At 48.2% G+C, this 22509-nt stretch overlaps 1 protein-coding gene and 1 non-coding gene across 2 annotated transcripts in view; both read right to left on the bottom strand.

The window, feature by feature from the left end:
• The window catches only part of SYT11 (synaptotagmin 11), a 23050-nt gene extending 1876 nt beyond the window's left edge, over positions 1–21174 (bottom strand). Inside the window, exons 1-4 of the mRNA XM_049782280.1 lie at positions 20867–21174; positions 12598–13418; positions 3992–4112; positions 1–2257 (exon numbers count right to left, since the gene is read on the bottom strand). The exon at positions 1–2257 is cut by the window's left edge and continues 1876 nt beyond it. Coding sequence (XP_049638237.1) covers positions 1947–2257; positions 3992–4112; positions 12598–13418; positions 20867–20900 — 1287 coding nt within the window. The 5' untranslated portion in view covers positions 20901–21174 and the 3' untranslated portion in view covers positions 1–1946. The remainder of the gene's footprint in view (positions 2258–3991; positions 4113–12597; positions 13419–20866) is intronic.
• Positions 4461–4567, bottom strand: LOC126021455 (U6 spliceosomal RNA). The gene has a single exon (XR_007499970.1). It is a non-coding gene; the product is annotated as a U6 spliceosomal RNA (small nuclear RNA).
• Positions 21175–22509: the final 1335 nt, after the last annotated feature.

Genomic DNA, 22509 nt, shown 5'->3' with positions numbered 1-22509 from the left:
TGTCTTTGTCAAGAATCCAAGAGGGACACAATAGCCCAACGATCTGGGGGGCAGATTGGTTTAGAATGTTCAAGAAGGAAGGGAAGGAACATCAAAGGTGGCATGACCACTCATTCCCTAAGACCTGACTTTTTCAGCTATGGCTGCCAGTTAGACAGGGATGTTCTCATGAAAACATATCACTTGGGCCCCCTCTCTCGGACTAGACACCTGCAGCCTCCACTCCAGCTGCTGCTCATCTGAGACTTCAGTCTGCCAAAAACACCTGCTACCCATCCATTTGACTCACTGGTAACCAAACCTCTGCCATGGAAATATTCCCACTCCAAATTTGAATTTGAATCCCAGAGAGAGGCTGGGCTCAGTCCCCTGGGCAGGAGGGCAGCTGATTTCTGGGGACACTCCTGAGCCCCAAGAGCTAAGCACTTTGTTTTGAGAGAAAATCTGTTGTTTTATTTGGCTTTGCTTTTTTTTTTTTTTTTTTTTTTGGCTACACCTGGCACTGCTCAGAAACTACTCCTCGCTCTGTGCTCAGGGATCACTCTTGGCAGGGCTTGGGAAACCGTATGCAATGCTGGGGACTGAACCTGGGCTCAGCCACATAAAGGACAAGTGCCTTACCCATTGTACTATCTTTTAGGCAGTCCCTGGGGGAAAGTCTGTTCTTTAAAATAAGCTACCTTCAGTATCCATTATGTCACATTTTAGTTTTACAGCCTCTATTAAAAACTAGGTATTTTTGTTGGGGGTTTTGGGCCATACTGACGGGTACTCAGGGATTACTTCTGGCTCCGTGTTCATGAGCAACTCCTTGCAGTACTTAAGGGAACTTGTGGTACCAGGGTAAAAACCAGGGTGAGGTTGAAGACAAGCAGTGCCTTTCTCCTGTACAATCTCTCCAACCTGCTCTTAAGAGTTTTAAGAAGACTTTCTAAAGGTCTTTTCCCTTACCAAGGAAAACTAACTTCTTCCAAGCATTTTGAGAAAGCTCTAAGGCTTCCCAGCAGTCAGCATTTCTGGAAAAATAAAGGCCAAGTGGCGTTCCATCCTTCAAACCAATGTAGCTGCGAAGGGCTGAAGCAGCTGCGTATCTCTCATGACCTAGCACGCAGTGGCCTGTGTTCTCTACTGCTGAATTTGGGGCCTGTAAAGCTCATTTTAAAGACATCCTTGAGAATGTGAACCTGCATTTCCCCTGACCTGCTTGCTATGTCCATATGTATCCTCGCCAGTGGGAGGCCTAAGGACACACAGAGACCTCCTGGCTATCCATGCACCTGCTCTAGACTCCGGACCTTGGGTTTAGCCAGAGCAGAGATTCTGATAGTGAACAGGGAGGGAGGGAGGAGTGAGGATGAGGAAAACATGAGATTTCACAAGAGCAAAATATTCTTCTGCAGAGATGGGGAGCGAGCATCTCTCCAGAGAAGCCCAACGGGAAAAAAAAGGCCAATTTCAGGTCATCAGCAAATACAAGATTCGGCACAAAAACACAATTTTCAATGGATTCAAACCGGTAACTTGATATTGGCAGTTAGGTTAAATTTTTTCAGTTTGTATTAGACATGCAAGATAAGGTTACATTGTATATATAGACTTGTAGAGGTCTGTTCCCTCTCTCTTTTTGTTTTTTAATCCCCCATTTAAGAAAAAAAGAAAGAATTTTCTAGTGCCTTGCAAAAGAGGAAAACCATCATCGCTAAGAATTGATTTGCAGTATGGTCCTGTGCAGATAGGATTTTTTTGTTTTTTGTTTTTTTGTTTTGTTTTGTTTTGTGTGTGTGTATGTGTGTGTGTTTGTGGGGCTTGTTTGGTTAGAAATCTTCTAGTACAACTAAAATGAGGTTTTGAGTCCACTTTCATCTGGGGTTTCCCCCATCCTCTGCCACAGCCCTCCCCAGCCTGGCCTGGAGAGATGGCAGTCTGGGGGGGGGGGGCATGAGGGGTTAGTACTCGCTCAGACTGTGCCACTTGGCCACCGGCTTGCGGGGGCTCTCACACACCTCCCTCCAGTGCTCAGCGCCCCCGGCCGTCAGACTATGTGCCCCAAGAATCAGCCTCCCCACCACGGCATTCTTGGTGGTACGGTCGAAGTCGATGACCAGGAATTCAATGCTGATGTCGGGCAGGAGGTCACTGGGGATGTCGTAGATGAAAGACTCGTTGAAGACTGGGTTCAAAGTGCACTTCTTCACATGGGTTTTCTTCTTGGCTATGCGCTTCCTGCCGTAGTAGACATTCACCTTTACGTAGGGATCTGTGCTCCCAGGAGCAGAGAGAGAGAGAAAGAAGAAGAGGCCCCATGACACAGGCCTCTGGGAGGGAGAGAAGGACTGCCTCATGGTTCTTAGTGATAATTTTTTTTGGTGGGGAGACAACATCCAACAGTGCTCAAGATTATCTTGGCTCTGCTCAGGGATCACTCTTGGTGGAGCTCAGGGACACTCTGTAGTCCCTGGGGTCAGCTTACTGCAAAGTAAGCGCTTTCCCCAGGTCTCCAGGCCTAGTCCCTAGTGATAGTCCAACAAACATGAGACAAAATGCTGCCTACAGGGGGTGCCAGGCCCCACAGGACTAAAACAGAACAATCTTCTGCAAGTCAGATTCAAGAGAGCCCACAGTGCTGGAGCAATAGCACACTGGCTAGGGAGATTGCCTTGTACGAGGCTGACCCAAGTTCAATCCCTGGCATCCCATATGGTTCCCTGAGCCTGCCAGGAGTTAATTCTGCATGCAGAATTACTCTTGCAGAGCCAAGAGTAACGCCTGCACACCACGAGGTGTGGCCCAAAAACCAAAACCAAACAAAGATAGCCCAGGTAGGGCTGCAACAATAGTATATAGCAGATAGGACACTTGCCTTGCACATGCCCAACTCAGGTTCATTATAGGTACCCCATATGGTCCCTGAGCCCATGAGGTATGATCCCTAAGTGCAGGGCCAGCAGGTGTGACCCCAAACCCCCTAAAACCAGGGGGGGAAAAGCCCATGATTCCGAGAAGCATTTTCAAGGCCCAAGAACTCTTTTGTGTGTGAGTATATGAATATGTAGGGATCACTCCTGGCCAAGTGACCATATTTGGTGCCAGGGATTAAACCTGGATCTGCTGCAAGCAATGCAAGTGCCTATCTTCCTGTCTTTTTTGTTTTGTTTTGTTTTTTTGTTTTTGGGTCACACCCAGTAATGCTCAGGGGTTACTCCTCGCTATGCGCTCAGAAGTCGCTCCTGGCTTGGGGGACCATATGGGATGCCGGGCGATTGAACTGCAACCGTGCCAGCCCCGTATCTTCCTGTCTTATCTCTCGTGCTTGGAATGGTCTTTTTGAAAAGTTTGAGTTTGAGTTAAAAGCTTGGCACACGGCCTGCATATCCAGTGGTATGGTTCATTAAATGTAAAGGCCCATTTGTTTAGAACCCAAAACATCCCACCTGATAAAGGAAATCAACTGAACCCAGCCTTTTCTCTCAGGAGGAGAGGGCTAATAGGAGAAAGAGAGAGAATAGTGGGAAGTGAATGATTCAGTGCAAGGAACTGCATTTTTTTTTTTTTTTTGGTTTTTCGGGCCACACCCATTTGATGCTCAGGGGTTACTCCTGGCTAAGCACTCAGAAATTGCCCCTGGCTTGGGGGACCATATGGGACGCTGGGGGATCGAACCACGGTCCTTCCTTGGCTAGTGCTTGCAAGGCAGACACCTTACCTCTAACCTTGCCGGCCCCAGAACATTCTTGGAATGTGCAGGAGAGGTTTCTGGATCATAGGCTTGGGGGACTCTCCTAAGACTCAGACCCTCAGAAGTAAGCTGAAGGGGCCAGGGAGATGGTGCAAATGAGAGGAGGGCAGACTTTACATGGTCACACCCCAGCACTTCTGGAAATGAGCCTAGAGTTCTAAGCCTAGAGCTCAGTCAGGAAAAAGCCTTTAGTACCGCCTGCTGTGGCCCCCTAACCAGCCCAGAAGAAAGTAGATTGGAGTAAATAGCTGCTACCTGAGAGACCGGTGATGTCCATCTTCGGCAAGTGTCTGGCTTTGAGGACCACCACTGTCATTCTCTGGGCCACAGGCTGGTATGACAGGGACACCTGGAGTTCCCCTCTGCTAATGCACTTCTGGAAAGAGAGATGGCAGATGAGAGTGAGGCTGAGGGAGCAAGAAAGGAGAGGCCGCACAGGAGAAGGCCATGGGGCCAGCCTCCCTCCTACAGGATTGACCAACCATTGGACAGGAAATATATTCCCACTGTATTCTTTTTTTGTTTTGTTTTGTTTTTGGGTCACACCTGGCTCTATACTCAGCAATTGCAGAAATCCACAAGTCCAGAAATTGCAGGCACAAGGGACCATATGGGATGCCGGGAATCGAACCACCATCTGTCCTGGATTGGCTGCATACAAGGCAAACACCCTACCACTGTGCTATCTCTCTGGCCCAATCCCATTGTTTTTTTGTTTTTTTTTTTAAATATGGAACGCTTCATGAATTTGTGTATCATCCTTGCGCAGGGGCCATGCTAATCTTCTCTGTATCGTTCCAATTTTAGTATATGTGCTGCCGAAGCGAGCACGGCCCAATCCCATTGTATTCTTGACATAGACCTAGTCATTCCTGGGAGGAGGAAGCCTAATACTTAAGAGCATAGAATTCTCTCTCTTTCTCTCTATCTCTGTCTGTCTCTCACTAGTTTTGGGGCCACATCCAGTAGTGCTCAGGGCCCCTTAACCTGGGTCTATGCTCAAGGATCACTCCTGATGAAGCTTGGGGGAACATATGGGCCACACATAGTGTCAGTAATCAAACTGGGGTTACCTATATACAAGTCAAGTGTACTACTCACTATTCCTTTTTTTTTTTTTTTGGAGGGGTGGGGGTTTCATCTGGTCCACAGGGTAGCATGGACTGAACCTGAATCAGCTGTGTGTGAGGCAAATGCTCTATCTGCCTTAGTACTGCTCGAGCCCCCTTATCTATCCATCCCTCCCTCCCTCCCTTCCTTCCTTCTCTTTTTTTCTTCCTTCCTTTTCATTGTGCCTTCTGGGTACCTCATCCCTGTTGTGAGCTGAGTACTTTACCACAAAGCCACATGCCCAGCATTTCTCATCTTTTTTTTTTTTTTTTTTAATTCTAGACTATTTCGAGCTTGAAAAATAAAACTTTAGGGGTTGGAGAGATAGTACAGAGGGTAGGATGCTTGCCTTGCATACTGCCAATCCATGTTCAATGCCACAGAGAAGGCAGCAAGGGATGAGTGAGAATAAGGGTATGAGGATTGATTTTAGTAGAAAACTGATCAAAAAGCTAAGCAGAAGGGTCAGAGCAATAGTACAGAGGGTAGGGGATTTGTCCTGCACACAGCTCACTTAGGTTCAATCCCTGACACCCATATGGTCCCTGAGCACCATCAGGAGACAATTCCTGAGTCTAAGGTCAGGAGTACATAGCTGAGTGTGGCCCCCACCTCAAATAAAAGTAAAGCTGGGGCCAGAGCAATAGCACAGCGGTAGGGCTTTTGCCTTGCACGCAGCCGATCCAAAACTGACCCATGTTTGATCCCTGGCATGCCATTTGGTCCCCCGAGCCTGCCAGGAGTGACTTCTGAGCACAGAGTCAGGAATAATTCCTGAGCACCACTGGGTGTGACCCAAAACCCAAATCCCCTCCCCCCAAAAAATTGCTAAGCAGAAATTGTTTATTTACTTTTCAAGATCTGGGGATATATATATAAAAAAAAAAGAGAGATCTGGGGATAGGAGAGGATCACAGGAATTTACCCTGGAAAGTTGTTTTTTTTTTGTTTTTGTTTTTTTTTTAGATTTTCTGGCCACACATGGTAGCACTCAGGGTTTACTCCTGGAAGGCCCAGGGATGCCTGAATTGAACCTGAATTGACCTCACACAAGGCAAGCGCACTACCTGCTGTCCTATCTGCTCTGGTTCCTGTTTTCATTGTTGCTGTTGTTATTATATTTTTGGCCACACCCGGTGGCACTCAGGGGTTACTTCTGACTCTGCACTCAGAATCCCTCCCAGCAGGCTCAGGGGACCATATGGGATACTGGGGATTGAACCTAGGTTCATCCCAGGTCGGCCACATGCAAGGCAAATGCCCTATTGCTATGTTATCACTTCAGCCCCCTATACCTTTTTTTATTATTAAGATTTCTTTTAATTGAAAGGCTGGAGCACTGTGGGGACTGCATTTGCCTTGGATGCAGCCAACCCAAGTTCGATCCCTGGCATCCCAGGTGGCCTCCGTTGCCCAAGCCAAGCCTGCCAGGAATGATTCCTGAGCACAAAGCCAGGATTAACCATGAGCAACTGCTGGGTATGGCCCCCAAAACCAAACCAAACCAACAAAATAATTTTTAAAATTGATGGGGCCGGAGAGATAGAATGGAGATAGGGCATTTGCCTTGCATGCAGAAGGATGATGGTTTGAATCCCGGCATCCCATATGGTCCTCTGAGCTTGCCAGGAGCAATTTCTGAACGCTGCCCGGCGTGACCCTCCAAAAAAACCAAAAAAAAAAAAAAAAAAAAAAAAACCAAAATAAAATTGAATCACCATAAGATACAGTTATAAATGGCTTTGGTTTTACTTAACATCTGAACACCCAGTGATGCTTTTTCTTATTTGTCTGTTTTTGGGCTTTACCTGATGACCCCTGGCTCAGAGTTCAGAGATCATTCCTGGCAGTGATGGGGGACCAAATAGGATGCTACAGACCTAACCTAGGGGGCTGGAGTGATAGCGCCTTGGGTAGAACTTTGCTTTTTGCTCGTGACTGATCCAGGTTCCATCCCCGACATCCTATATGGTCCTTGGAGCCTGCCAGGAGTGATTTCTGAGTGCAGAGCCAGGATTACCCTCAGTGCTGCTGCATGTGGCTCAAATACAATTAAAACAAAACAAAACAAAACAAAAAACAAAAATCAGATCAAACCTGGGTCAGCTGCTTGCAAGGCAAGGGCCTGTACAATTGCTGTAGTCACTGTGAGCCTTTTTTTCTTTTACTGGCAAAATGCACAACTTTCTATGACAGCCCTTAGTGGGGAGCAAGTGTGCGTTTCAGAGGTCCCCTGAACACCATTTCACTTTGCATTGAGGGTGGCAGGGCTTAATGTCCCCTAGCCCCGCCCCTGCTCCTTCCCTCTAATTTCCACCGAAGGCAGCATTGTCAAAGGCTCTCTCTCTCTTTCAAGAGCTCTTTGTGTTGGGCTGGGAGTGAGCCATTTCCCAGACCCTCAGCCTCGAGAGGCAAATAACCCTGTGTATGAGTGGGAGGCAGGCAGGCAAGCAGAAGGATAAGGCAAGAAAGACTTTGATCCTTCCCTGACAGGCTGAGAAGCTCTGTTCTCTGAGAGAAGGCTCCTTTCTCCTAAATGCAAAAGCAGAATGGAGCTGTGGACTAAGGTAAATATTCAGATGAGGGAGAAATCTCTGTCCTAGACTTGCCTTAACCACAGACCTTTGCACAAGGCAGTCTCGAGCATTCTCAATCAACCTTTGTCAGGGCCCAAAGCCATAAGGGTCAGTTCCATAGAAATCACAGCATGGGAAAAGAGAAGAAACAAAACCCATAATGGTCGCCGCATTCCTTCTGGTCTGTTCTCCAGTACACACACAGAGCAAACTGTCTTTATTACTTATTCCTTTATGATCCTAGAAAATGGACATTCCTTTTTCTTTCTCTCTTTTCAGATCCTTTTGGCTAGAGTGCATGACCTCTGAGGTCCCTGGGAATTCTGAGACTTTAAGAGCTTTCTCATTCCCATGACCACTGTCCCAGTCCATCAAGACTTCAGTTGGCAGCCAAAAGGGAGCAAATGTTCTGGAACAATGACCTGAAGGAATTAGAAAGAATCCAACACCCAGCTCTTCTCCACTGTGTGAATTACTTCTTTCCCTCTGGCTCTTCATCATCCCCAGACCTCTCTGCATGCCTTTTTCTGTGGGAGGAACTTATTATGGGAAAGGAAATTTATTTTAACTTCTTCTTTTTTTTTTTTTTTTTTGGTTTTTGGGTCACACCAGGCAGTGCTCAGGGGTTATTCCTGGCTCCAGGCTCAGAAATTGCTCCTGGCAGGCACGGGGGACCATATGGGATGCCGGGATTCGAACCGATGACCTCCTGCATGAAAGGCAAACGCTTTACCTCCATGCTATCTCTCCGGCCCCTTATTTTAACTTCTATCTAAATAAAACTTTAGGAAAAAAAAGATGAAACTAAAAAGAAAATTGTTTTAGGGGCTGGAGCAGTGGCGCAAATGGTAGGGCATCTGCCTTGTACATGCTAACCTAGGACGAACTGCGGTTCGATCCCCTGACGTCCCATATGGTCCCCCAAGCCAGTAGCGATTTCTGAGCACATATCCAGGAGTAACCCCTGAGTGTCACCGGGTGTGGACCAAAAACCAAAACCAAAGTTTTTTTAGGGGCCAGAGTGATACCTGGGATGGACCTGGGATCAATCCCCAGCAACCCATATGATCCACTGAGCCTGCCAGGAATGACCTCTGGGCACAAATCCAGGAGTAACCCCTGAGCACACCGGTGTGTGCCCCCCCAATAAAATAAATTAAAAAAATATTTAAAAAAATTTGGGGGGTCACACCCAGCAGCGCTCAGGGGTTACTCCTGGCTCGATGCTCAGAAATCTCTCCTGGCAGGCTTGGGGGACCATATGGGATGCCGGGATTTGAACTACCAACCTTCTGCATGCAAAGCAAATGCCTTACCTCCATGCTATCTCTCCAGTCCCTACTTTTTAAATTTTTTTTTTTTTGGTTTTTGGGCCACACCCGTTTGATGCTCAGGGGTTATTCCTGGCTATGAGCCAGGGGACCACATGGGACGCTGGAGGATCAAACGGCGGTCCGTCCTATGCTAGCGCTTGCAAGGCAGACACCTTACCTCTAGCGCCACCTTCCCGGCCCCTATTTTTTAAAATTTTGATTACAGAGTTGAACTCAAGAATTTGGAGCATTGCTAGGGTCAGAGCAATAGCACAGTGAGTAAGTTGTTTGCATTGCATGCAGTCAATTTGGGTTCAATCTCTAGCATCCCATATGGTCCCCCAGCCTGCCAGGAGTAATTTTCGAGTGCAGAGCCAGGCTCTGTAAACTATGAGCACCACTGAGTATAATCCCCACAAAAAAACAATAGTTGTAGTAGGGGCTTGGGGATACATCCAGTAGTGCTCAAGGATCATCCCTGGTGGTATTCAGGGGACCATATGCAGCGCTAGGTATCTACTGAGGTTTGCTGATTAAAGTTTGATTATGGCAAGTGCCTTAATCCTGTACTGTCTCTCTGGCCTAAGGGTTAATTTTTGTTTTTTTTTGTTTTGTTTTGTTTTGGGGGTCATACATGGTGGTGTTCAGTTGTGGCTTGTGCTCATGGATCACAATATGGTGCCAAGGATTAAATCTGGATTAGTTGGATGCAGGGCAAGTACCCTATTCATTGCACTATTTCTCTGGCCTGCTTTTTGGGATGCACCCAGTAACACTCAGGGCTTACTCCTGGCTCGGTGCTCACTCCTGGTGGTTCTGGGGGCCCATATGGAGTATTGAGGACCACACCTGGGTCAGCTTTGTGCAAGGCAAGCACCTTACCTGCTGTACTATCTCTCAGGTCCCTTCTGGTCACCTTTAAGTAGATTGTGCTCACCAAGCAGTGGCCAAGACAAAAGTGTTGATAAAGGCAGAAGATACAAATAGAGGTAGGATGTTGTATGGAGAAATGCAGTTCTCACCAAACTACCAGGAATCTTTGAACAGTCCCGTTTGCTAAGTGGCTGCTTTGCACAGACCAAAAAGCAAACTCCTTTCAGACAGTGTGGGGCAGTGCAGGGCAGTACTAACTGCTACTTGCCCAGAGGAACCCCAGAGAAGGCAAACTCTTGGCAGTGTGAGGAAAATTTAGGGTGCACCTTTGGCAGCCGTCCACTGGGGGACAATGATGTGAGTGACAAGGGCTGCCAGCACCATGAGCATTGGGTAGGGAAAACAGGAGACCAGGAAAGGGGAAGGCTGCCAGGAGCCTGTCTGGGGCCTCTCCCAGACCTGGTATGGCTCAGAATCCTCTTTCTGGCTTCTTCCTCCATGAGGGAGTTAATAAAGTGGAAGGAAACTTGGCCAAGAGGCCTCTGGCAGTAGAGCAAATGCCACTGTCTGTGCTCTTTTGAGGCTGTTTTGTTCCCAACTCAAATCAGTCCCTTTCCTTGCCAGCCTCAGCCCAGCTGCAGCTTGGCTCAGAGCCACCCTCTCTGCTCAGCCTTGGGCTGTGAGTGCATGAGTGTCTGGAGAAGTCCAGTGAGCTGATGGCTTTCCCCAAGCTTGGAGCTCCCAGAAGGAAAGCTATGTTGGACAATAAGGACAGGTACATCAAAGTAAGGAAAGACACGACACATTGGAGCAGCTCTAGGAGATTCAGAAAATAGGGAGGGGTTAGGCAGATCCCTAAGGGAAAAGAGATGGAAAGGACCTGAGTGATAGTAGGTCCAATCCCAGGAACCACATATGGTACCCCTAGCGTCTTCAGGAGTGACCACTGAGCAGAGTCAGATGTGGAAAAAATCCCCCCAAAAGGAGATGTTGGGGGAGGAAGGATCTATGCCTTCTGATTCCTTTTCTGTTTGTTTATTTGTTTATTTGTTTTGGTTTTTTTTTTTGGTCACACCCGGTGATGCTCATCAGGGGTTACTCCTGGCTGTCTGCTCAGAAATAGCTCCTGGCAGGCACGGGGGACCATATGGGACACCGGAATTCGAACCAACCACCTTAGGTCCTGGATCGGCTGCTTGCAAGGCAAACACCGCTGTGCTATCTCTCCAGGCCCCCTGTTTGTTTATTTGTAAGTCATATCTTTTTTTGTTTTGTTTTGTTTTTTGTTTTTGAGTCACACCCAGCAGCACTCAGGAGTTACTCCTGGTTCTACGCTTAGAAACTGCTCCTGGCAGGCTCTGGGGACCGAATGGAATGCCAGGATTCGAACCACTGTCCTTCTGCATGTGAGGCAAATGCCCTACCTCCATGCTATCTCTCCAGCCCCTATCTAGCAGTTTTTAAGGCTTACTTCAATTCTGTGCTCAGATATCACAGCTGGTGGGCTCGAGGGGCCTGATAGGGTGCTGAAAATCAAATTGGCATATACTGGCTGCAAGACAAGCACAGGTACAATTGGGGCCGGCATGGTGGCACTAGAGGTAAGGTGTCTGCCTTGCCAGCGCTAGCCTAGGATGGACCTCGGTTCGATCCCCCGGCGTCCCATATGGTCCCCCAAGCCAGGAGCAACTTCTGAGTGCATAGCCAGAAATAACCCCTGAGCGTTACCGGGTGTGGCCCAAAAACAAACAAACAAACAAAGAAATTACTCCTGACAAGCCCAGGGGACCATATGGGATGCCAGGGATTGAACCCAGGTCAGCTACTTGCAAGGCAAATGCCTACCTGCTGTGCTATCACTTTGACCCCTTCAAAGTCTTTTCTCTTTAACTACCTTTGTATGTCCTGAGAAAGAAATAAAGAGCTCAGTGTCAGGAACTTCTTTAAATTGTACCTATTACACTGACTTTATGGTAGCTGACAAGATTATCTCCTTGGGGAGGGGGCAGTAAAATCTCAAGGGCAGTCAGATGCCAGGTATCCATCTCCTTTGAGCCTCACACCCCAAACAGAGCCAATATCTGCTCCATTGTCCTGGCACAAAGCAGATGCTAAGAAGGGTTACATAACTCACCCACCTCATCTAGAACGTGGGGCGCGTGATATCTGAATCTGAATGAGTCTTGAGCCCGTGTTTTTCTCAGAGCTACATAGCGGCCCCCAAAGAAGTAACCTATGAGGCAGGAGAGCCCATTTCTCACTCACCCCTGAATTTACAACTGGGATCCAATGCTGACCCAGTAAAGATAGCAGGAAAGAGGGGTTGTGGAAGAGGAAGAACTTCTGACAAAGGTTTGGACTGATGAGGGTCCTGGCCTTTTTCTGCCAGAAGAAGAATGAGACCCTTCTGTACGGATAAGACCCTTTGGAAATATAAATATTTATCAAGACAAATCTAAAGAGGTCTCCTTTTTTCTTTTTTTCTTGGTTACTGAATCACAAAGAGTGGTGCTCAGGGGTCAATCTTGGAGGGGCTTGGAGGTGGTGCCAGGGTTCGAACCTGTGTTAGCCATGTGCAAGACAAGCACCTTACCCCCTGTACTATCTCTACAGCCCTTAAAGAGAATTCCTATTAGCATACCTAAGAAGGGAAGGGGGGCTGAACTAAACTGCTCCCAGAGTTTCTCAGCTGGAAGCACACACATTAATTTGGAGGAGAAATGAGTTCCCATATCCATCATAGGGTCTGTAATAGGAGGACAGTCTGCTCCAAGCTGGATAGAAGAGGATCTACTGTGTGGTGTACATTCCCAGAAGCTCCCTGGCCCTCAGGAGAAGCACTACCCTTCCCTCCCCTGCTGGCTTTCTGTCCTGCTATTCTTGTCCTCCATAGCCAAGAGAATTCTAGCATATTCTTGGTGTCTCTCAGTCACATAGACCCCCACCTCTCCTGCCTACCATCTCTCCCCAGTTTTCCCTTCTTCCTTACCTGGATGTTCCTTTTAATGATGTCTCTGGTCAGCTGGACCTTGCCGGTGCTGGGGTCCACCCCGGCCAGAGGCACCATGACCTCCCCAATGACATCATCCCTGGAGAAGCGGTCGAAGCTAAGCACGAGGAAGTGCAGCACCAGGTCCTGTAGTTGGCTGTAGGGTATGCCGTAGAAGGTGAAGGTCTCATCGAATACAGGATCTAGAGTCTTGCGCAGTACCCTCGTCTTCACCCGGTGCCTCTTGTCCGGCAGGATGGTCATTTTGATGTAGGGGTCAGAGCCCTGGGTCTGGTCATCCATCACTGGTAGCCCATGGGCCTCCTGGATTGTCACCACCAGCGCTTTTTTGGGGAAGTTATAGTCCACAGAGAACGTGAGAGAGCCCAGCATGACATCCTCCTCAGGAGATGAGGGGGATGTAGATTTGCTCTCTCCAGGGGTCAGGCTGGTATTGGGGCTCCTCAGTTCTTCCCCATAGTCCACTTTGATGGGTAACTGGTCCACACAAGAGCCAGAGCCTCTGACGCCTGGGCCACGGCCCAGCAGGCCCGCCTCAGCGGCGTCCACCAACAGATTCCCATGTCCACCTTCCCTCCCCGGGCCATCTTTGTCTCTTCGCACTTTGATGATTTTCTTTTTGTTGCTGAGGGTCTCTGGGTATATGCTGATTCCTTTGAGCATGTGAATAAATTTGTATGGCGGGGTCTTGTGCTTCCTCTCTGCCTGCTGATGGCAGCACGTCCAGACAAAGACGGTCACTGAGACACATACCACCAGCACTGAGGCCCCGATGAGGCCGGCCACCACTGGTGACACATCTGAGGATGAGACCAGAGAGCTGTCAGACAGGTGGATGGCAAGCCCTGTCTAGAGTTCCCTTACACGGTGGCTTCTGGGGCCCTCCAGCTCATCTGCCACCCCTCAATCTCCAAAGCAAAAGTTCCACTGTTTTTGAATATTCATCTTCCATCTTTTTGGGGGGATGGGGTACAACTGGTAAAGCGTAGAACTTACTCATGGTCCTGTGCTCAGGGGTCACTTTTGGTGGACTCAGAGAACGACATGGGGTTCTGGGGACTGAATCTGAGTCAGAAACATTTAAGACAAGCACTCTACCAGCTGTACTATGGCTCTGGCCCTTCCTATCCTCTCTAACCAGCCCTTGGCTCTTTCTTTTCACTAAACCATTGTCTTCTGTTAGTCATCCATGACATACCCAATGACTTGATTCCCTGGCCTCATCTGAGACTTAACCCCACACTTCTGTACCTTCTCTTCTCACTGGTCTCCTCTCACATAAGCCACCCTATAGTGTAAAGGGGGGGTCCCCTCTTCACATAGAAAATCTATGCACCCTATGGTTTTAGAGAGAGATTTCAGAGCATTCCATAACTTTTCTTTCTCTGCAGAGAGAGACAATCATCAGATAAGGTGTGGAGTGGAAAATATGGGATACTTAATTTATTTTTACCCTAGGGCTTCATAAACTCAAAGTATACACTCTGTTCTGTTCCGCCACTTTGGATGGCTCTGATAGGGGTTTGAGGGTGGTAAAATGACTTGGTGATAAAGAGAATACTCTGGGTCTAAGATCTCTAAATAAAAAGTTCAAAAGTAGGGGCCGGGCGGTGGCGCTGGAGGTAAGGTGCCTGCCTTACCTGCGCTAGCCTAGGAGACGGACCGCGGTTCGATCCCCCGGCGTCCCATATGGTCCCCCAAGCCAGGAGCGACTTCTGAGCGCATAGCCAGGAGTAACCCCTGAGCGTTACCGGGTGTGGCCCAAAAAACCAAAAAAAAAAAAAAAAAAAAAAGTTCAAAAGCTTAGCTCCCAAGTATATAAAGAATTAGTATTTTGAACAGAAAAAATAAGGACAAGATAGAGTACAGCAGGTAGGGGTAGGGTACTTGCTTTGCATGCCAACCTGAGTTCCATCTCTGGTGCCACAGAGCATCCATGAGCCCCACAATTGAGTAATCCCTCAGTGTAGTCAGGAGTAAGCCCTGAGTACCACTGAGTATGATCCAAAAGACAAACCAAACAAACAAAAATTAGGTCCCAAACAAACGTAGTTTTTTTGTTGTTTTGTTTTTGTTTTTGGGCCACACCTGGCAGAACTCAAGAGTTACTCTCCTAGCAAAGTCGAAGCACCATATGGGATTCCGGGGATTGAACATAGGTTTGGCTGCATGCAATACAAACACCCTACCCATTGTGCTGTTGCTCCATTCCCCCCCCCTGCCTTTTAAAGTGAAATTGGTTTTAGAATTTATAGTCTTAGGGGCTGGAATGGTAGCGCAGCGGTCAGGAATTTGCCTTGCACGTGGCTGACTCAGGACGGACCTGAGTTTGATCCCCAAAGTCCCATAGAGTCCCCCAAAGCCAGGAGCAATTTCTGAGCTCATAGCCAGGAGTAACCCCTGAGTGTCACTGGGTGTGGCCCAACCCCTCCTAAATTTATAATCCTAGATAAAGCCTCTTGTTTTTCCATATTACTCTTTAGGGGAAGACTTCACTAGGACAGGAAGAATAAAGAAATTCAGATCCCAGAATATTCTAAAATTCTGGAAGCTCTTCCCACTAGGTGTCTTCCTTCTATTCAGTTCACTGTGTGGCTCTCAGCAGGTTACTGCTCAGACCTCAAAGAGATAGAAGCTGAATGTTCCAAATGAAATGATATTCCATTCTCTTGCTTCATGGCTCTTAGTAGCTTGGGTATACATTTATTTGTCTTTCCTCAGACAAAAAGAAAAGTGATTTCTTCCTCTCTTTCTCTGTAGCTACAGATTTTAGAACTAAGAAACATTCAGTGAACAAAAGAATTCAGTCAATTTAAAATCATCCCCACAGGTGCCAGAGCCATAATATAGCGGGTTTTGCTTTCAATGCAGCCAACCGGGTTCAAACCCTAGCATCCCCATATGGTCCCCTCAGCCCATTAGGTGTAACTTCTCAGTGTAGAGCCAAAAGTAATTTTTAAGCACTGTTGGGTGTGGCAAATAAACAAAAAACAAACAAGCAAATAAACAAAATCACCTCCACAGATGGGAAAAAGAATATAAAATAACATCGTGGTTCTGGAGAGAACCACAGCAGTAGGGTGTTGGTTGCACGCAGCCAACTCGGAATGAACCCAGGTTCGATTCCCAACATCTCATATCGTCCTGAGCCTGCCAGGAGTCATTTCTGAGCGCAGAGCTAGGAGTAAGCCCTGAGCACTGGTGGGTGTGACCCAAAAAACAAAAACAAAAACAAAACATAGTAATTTTAATAAATGCATTTGACCTCCACATCCTAATTGCAGGGGTCAAGAAGCTAGTATAAGCATTTGGCCAGATCTGCATTTTTTTTGTTTGTTTTTTGTTTTTTGTTTTTTGGGGGGTTTTTGGGTCACACCTGGCAGTGCTCAGGGGTTACTCCTGGCTCCACGTTCAGAAATCGCTCCTGGCAGGCTCAGGGGACCATATGGGACGCCGGGATTCGAACCAATGACCATCTTCATGAAAGGCAAACGCCTTACCTCCATGCTATCTCTCCGGCCCCCAGATCTGCATTTTTTAGGGGGGGCGGCATACCTGGTGGTGCTCAGGGGTTATCAGGAATCACTCCTGGTGGGCTTGGGGAACCATATGAGATGCAAGGAATCAAACTTAGGTCGGCTGCATTCAAGGCAAATGTCCTACCCACTACACTATCATGCTGGCTCATTTTTTTTGTTTTTTGTTTTTTTTTTTTGGGCCACACCTGGCCGTGCTCAGGGGTTACTCCTGGCTGTCTGCTCAGAAATAGCTCCTGGCAGGCACGGGGGACCATATGGGACACCAGGATTCGAACCAACCACCTTTGGCCCTGGATCGGCTGCTTGCAAAGCAAATGCTGCTGTGCTATCTCTTCGGGCCCTCATGCTGGCTCTTAACTCCTCCAGTTTTAGGATGAAAGGTCAAGTAATTTTAGTTGGGTGGGCAGGCTTGGTACTGGTTAGAGGTCCAAAACAGGAAATATAGGAAGACAAATCCAACTCAGTATTATTCTTTTATTTTTTAGTATTCTTCTTCTTCTTCTTTTTTTTTTTTTTTGGTTTTTGGGTCACACCTGGCAGTGCTCAGGGGTTACTCCTGGCTCTGCACTCAGAAATTGCTCCTGGCAGGCTCAGGGGACCATATGGGATGCTGGGATTCGAACCACCATCCTTCTGCATGCAAGGCAAACACCCTACCTCCTTGCTTTCTCTCTGGCCCCATTTTTTAGTATTATTCTTGTTTGTTTGTTTGTTTTGTTTGTTTTGAGCCACACTTGGCAGAGCTCAGGGACTGTATATTGTACTGAGATTTGGGGATTGGAACTGAGGTCAACCACATGCAAAGCAAGCACTTTACCTCCTATTCTCTCTCTCAGGTCCCAATAATTACCTTAAATTTTGTCACCTGTATACAAGGCAAATACTCTAACCCCAGTCCTATTTCTCTGGCCCCAACCCTGAGATCTTGATGGAGTCCACTATGAAGGCCAATGCCCCCAAATTTCACTGCTAGATGATAGATATGTGTGTGTGTGTGTGTGTGTGTGTGTGTGTGTGTGTGTGTGTAGGCCACCTATTGTGGCCCCAAAACAAAAATGAAGGAAAAGGATTCTCATGTTTCAGAAAGCAGAAGAAAATGATCAACTAAACTTTTTTTTTTTTTTTTTTTTTTTTGGTTTTTGGGCCACACCCGTTTGACGCTCAGGGGTTACTCCTGGCTATGTGCTCAGAAATCGCCCCTGGCTTGGGGGGACCATATGGGACGCCGGGGGATCGAACCGCGGTCCGTTCCTTGGCTAGCGCTTGTAAGGCAGACACCTTACCTCTAGCGCCACCTTCCCAGCCCCTTAACTAAACTTTTACTCCCTATTGTTGCTCATGTGGGCTCCACTTCCCTTTTATTTTTGTTTTTGGGCCACATCCGGTGGCACTCAGGGGTTACTTCTGGCTCTGCACTCAGAAATCGCTCCTGGTGGGCCCAGGGGACCATCTGGGATGTTGGGGATTGAATCTGGGTCTGTCCTGGGTCAACAGCGTGCAAGGCAAATGCCCTACCACCTACCACTGTGCTATTGCTCCAACCCTTAATCTTTGTGTTCTTTTTTTTTTTTTTTTTTTTTTTTTTGGTTTTTCGGGCCACACCCGTTGATGCTCAGGGGTTACTCCTGGCTAAGCGCTCAGAAATTGTTCCTGGCTTAGGAGGACCATATGGGACACCGAGGGATCGAACTGGGATCGAACTGGGGTCCTTCCTTGGCTAGCGCTTGCAAGGCAGACACCTTACCTCTAGCGCCACCTCGCTGGCCCCAATCTTTGTATTCTTTAACCACTGCTTCTTTACCCTTACTCAAGGTAGTGAACTAGAAAAAAACAGACTTTGAAACTCAGATGCGGGCCCGGAGAGATAGCACAGCGGCGTTTGCCTTGCAAGCAGCCGATCCATAAGGTGGTTGGTTCGAATCCTGGTGTCCCATATGGTCCCCAGTGCCTGCCATGAGCTATTTCTGAGCAGACAGCCAGGAGTAACCCCTGAGCACCGCCGGGTGTGACCCAAAAAAAAAAACCCAAAAAAAAAAAAAAAAAAGAAACTCAGATGCTTCTGTCAGCTTTAGTCAAAAGCTTTGTGGGAAAAGAAAGTTGGAACTAAATGCTAAAATGAATGCTATAAAGTAGCTGTAAATCCCAATGACCCTGTTACTTGCTCCTTTTGTCCTCCAAGGTCACAGATAATTGGATCATTGATGTTGATGTAGCTAAGGGATATGGCATCTGAGTAGGAGATCTCAACAAGTGTCAAGTGACAATTGGACTGTAGAGACAATAAGGCACTTACTTGCCTTGCTTGTAGCTAAGCCAGGCTTGATCTCTAGTATTGTATGTGATCCACAGAGTTAGCCTAAGAGTAAGCCATGAGTACAGTCACATGTAGCACCAAAACTGAGAGAAAAAGTAATGGTTCCCTAGTAGGAGACCTTTCATTCTCTGTAAAGAGTTAAAGACCTACAAAATTAATTAGGGCTATGCCCAGGTTTTACAACCTCTGATCAGACTTGTCATTGCCTTTTCTTCGACTAAACAACCTTCCATGTCAAGTAGGCCAGTGTTATATGATAAAATGAGACCGAACTTGAGTTTCTAATGAGCATTGTTCTCAAATCTGACACTTCCTTCATTAGCCAAGTTATTTCATTTCTCTGAATTTCAGTTTCCCCACCTGGAAATTATATACAATGCTTATCCTACATGATATTTGTAGGAGCCAAACCAGATGGAGAGTATAAAAGATTGATATAATTTATTTTCTTGGGGCTAGAGAGAGTACAGGTATCAATCCCTAGCTCAAGTGTGGCTCAAACCATCCCCAATTATTATCATTATTATTTTGCTTTTGTGCTATATCCAGTGGTACTCCAGGTGTAGGCTTACTCTGTGCTCTAGGATCAATCCTGGTGGGGCATAGGAGACCAGATATGATGTCTGGAATCCAATCAGGATCCACTTCTTGCAAAGTAAGTGCCTTACCCACTGTACTGTCTCTCTTTTCTTTCTTTGGGCTTTTGGGCCACACCCAGCAGCACTCAAGGGTTACTCCTGGTTCTGCACTCAGAAATCACTGCTGGATTCCCCAGAGCCTTCCGGGGAAACATATGCCCTTGCCCTATCTTTTCTAATCCCAATAATAACCCCCTGATGAAAATAATTATGTTGTTCTCCACATATCTACGTTTCCAAGGAAACTCGAACTGTAATTAGAAATAAAAATGTTGGAAAGAAAGAGCAAAATGAAAAAAAAAAAGGTATTCATTTTGGTCACAAAGAAACTTGCATTTTGAAAATGACCACAGGAAGGACAGAACCAGAGATAGTGAGTGTGAGGAAGTATGGTCTGACTGTCTCCTCACTGTCCAGTGTCTAGGGCACTTTAGCGACTGTCTATTTCCATAAACCTCTGTCACTCCAGAGAAAAAGTCACTTCTTGGTTGGAATTGTGGCCTCACCCTAAATCCTGAAGCCTGAACATGCAAATGCAAACCTTCTGGATTTCAAGAGGGTTGGGTTCTTATTTTGGGGGGGATCCCATTGGGGTCGATCGCCTGCAAGGTCATGTTGTACTACTACTATCTCAGGCCCTAGGGATGGTTTCTTTAAAGGGAAAAGAAGTGACCCTTAGGCAGACAACACCGAGTCCCTGTCTAACTGTGAGAGCTGTGCAATGCTGCGTGGACCAGGAGGAACCCCAAAAGCTGGCCTCTCAGGCCCCTTTTGGAGGAAGAGCTACTTTCCTCCCAACTTGCCTATTTGGCATTCCCGGAGTGGGGGTGCCAGCCGAGGGAGGGAGACCAGGGCAGGGCCCCACGCGGTTGCGCGGTGACGTAATGCTTCCCGGGTACACAAAGCAGCGCCCCACCCCCGCCGCCGCACCCCTCCCCCGCTGGCTCCTGGGGGCCCCCGCGAGCATCGGCGCGCGTGAGCTCAGGGGTTTGAAAAGGCGGCCCAGGAGCGCGGGGGGAACAAAGGCCGGGCCCCCGGAGCTTCGAGGCGCTGCGGAGAAGCCCAGAAATAGGCATCACGTCATCCGCAGCCTGGCAGCAAGCACCCCACGCCATTCGGTCCCACCATTACGGTGCAGAATACAACAACTTGCAGTGCTCACCCCCCCAGCTCGGCAGTTTCTTCCCCGTCTCAGTAGTCAACCCCCCCAAATGACTACTTCAAGGAGTGGCTGTCTTTCTGCTCCGCACCCCGTACACCCCTCTCTCCCTCCCCAGAGGCCTACACCTCTCCTGGCAGTGCCCGCTACACATCCTCCAGACTCCCAGCTGCCATCTTGCAGGCCCCATCCCCCCATTTTCCTCCCCCGCGGCCCCCCAAGCAGTGGGAGGGGGAGGAAGGGGCACCGCCCTGCGTGCCCCGTGGGGCAGGGCTCGGCTTACCACCCCTCTTCTCCCCGAGAAGGAGGGGTGCGCTTCTTCAGTGCAACACACACACACACACACACACACACACACACACACAAGCTTCTTAGCATCCCGATCCTCTGCACCCTCGGACCCTTCCCAGGTTTCTTTCCCACGCAGACAGCACCCCATTCAAGTTCTGGGGCGAGCTGTAACCAAGGGCCTGATTCTAGTGGGGTGCCTCTAGAAGGCCCCTGTTCCAGATCTCCCTCCCCTGTCCAGCCTCAGGGATCCCTGGGATCCATCCTGGTCTAGACGACCCCCAGGCTTAGTTGGCCCGACTCTACTTACCAAAGCTAGGTCGGATATTGGTGATCTCAGCCATGTCGCAGTCAGAGGTTATTTGCTTTTCGAAAGGCCTTTTTTTTTGCAACGGTCAGACCACTCTGGGGGACCCCCCGGTTAGCGCCGAGGCTCCCGCTGCAGAGCCTGAGGTCAGGGGAAGGGGAAGGTATCCGGCGGCCGCTTCCTGCGACGCTTCGATCCCTGGCTGCCAGCTGCGTTCACGTCTTAAGATGCTCCAGGGATGCTCTGAGCAAAGGATGCAGGTGCAGCTCGGCTGGTCCTGATGCGAGCAGGCTCCGCCCCTTTCCGAACACGCTCGGCAGGAGACCCCGCCCCTTCCCGAGAAGTGCCGGAACTCAGGCCACGCCCCTTTCCGGAAGCTCTCCGGGAGCGAGCCCCTCCCACCGCTCACACTTTCCAAGACTTTCAGGCCCTGACCGCCTGGTGGGTTGGGGGCTCTCTAAGGCAAAAATTTGGGAACCTAGAGTAACCGAAGGTACCTGAGCAGGTCAGATCTGTGAGTAGATCAGACCTTTGCAGATCTTATGATGCCGGTTCCCTGCGATGAATATTGCTGCAGACTATTCTGGATGGGAGGGAGTGAAGGATTTTGATTTTTTTTTTTGGCCACACCCAGCAGCACTCTGGAATTGCTTCTGGAGGTGCTTTGGGATGACTGGGATGCTGGGGATCGAACCCCGGTTGGCTGCAAGCACCCTACCCGTTGTACTATCTCTTCAGCCCCTGTTCTGTATATTTTTTAAATTTTTTTTTGTTGTTGTTGTTTTTGGGTCACACCCGGCGGTGCTCAGGGGTTACTCCTGGCTGTCTGCTCAGAAATAGCTCCTGGCAGGCATGGGGGACCATATGGGACACCGGGATTCGAACCAACCACCTTTGGTCCTGGATTGGCTGCTTGCAAGGCAAAACACCGCTGTGCTATCTCTCCGGGCCGTATATTTTTTAAATTTAAAAAAAATTTTTTTTCATTTCTATTGTGGTCAAAGTGAATTACAATTATTTCAGAGAAATATTTAAGGCACATAGAAACAATGAATGAGGGGCATTCACACTATTGTCTTCCCTCTGGCCCTGTTCCCAGCATGCACCCCATATCTCCCTCCTTTAGCCCCCATAATGCTGGTGTAACTGTTCTCCACTTGTACAGCTTGTTGTTAGGTATTGATTCTGTTGTCGTTGACTATGGGTTTGGTGTTCAAGTCTGATCATTTTTATTTCCACTAAATGTTCATTCGAGGGGCCAGAGAGATAGCATGGAGGTAGGGTGTTTGCCTTACATGGATAAGGACGGTGGTTCGATTCCCAGTATTCCATATGGTCCCCCGAGCCTGCCAGGAGGGATTTCTGAGCCAGGAGGAACCCTTGAGCGCCGCCAGGTGAGACCCAAAAACAAAAACAAAAACAAAAAGTTCATTCGACTGTCTGGTCTTGGTAGTCCTGTTCTGTATTTTTTATTGTTTTTTTGTTTTTGTTTTTGTTTTGTTTGGTTTTTGTTTTTTGGGTTATACCCGGCTCAAGGGTTACTCCTGGCTCCAGGCTCAGAAATCGCTCCTGGCAGGCACCGGGGACCATATGGGATGCTGGGATTTGAACCAATGACCTTCTGCATGAAAGGCAAACGCCTTACC

This window comes from Suncus etruscus, chromosome 10 (assembly GCF_024139225.1).
Source record: "Suncus etruscus isolate mSunEtr1 chromosome 10, mSunEtr1.pri.cur, whole genome shotgun sequence".
Classification (NCBI taxonomy): domain Eukaryota; kingdom Metazoa; phylum Chordata; class Mammalia; order Eulipotyphla; family Soricidae; genus Suncus; species Suncus etruscus.
This window is presented reverse-complemented; position numbering and strand designations above follow the sequence as displayed.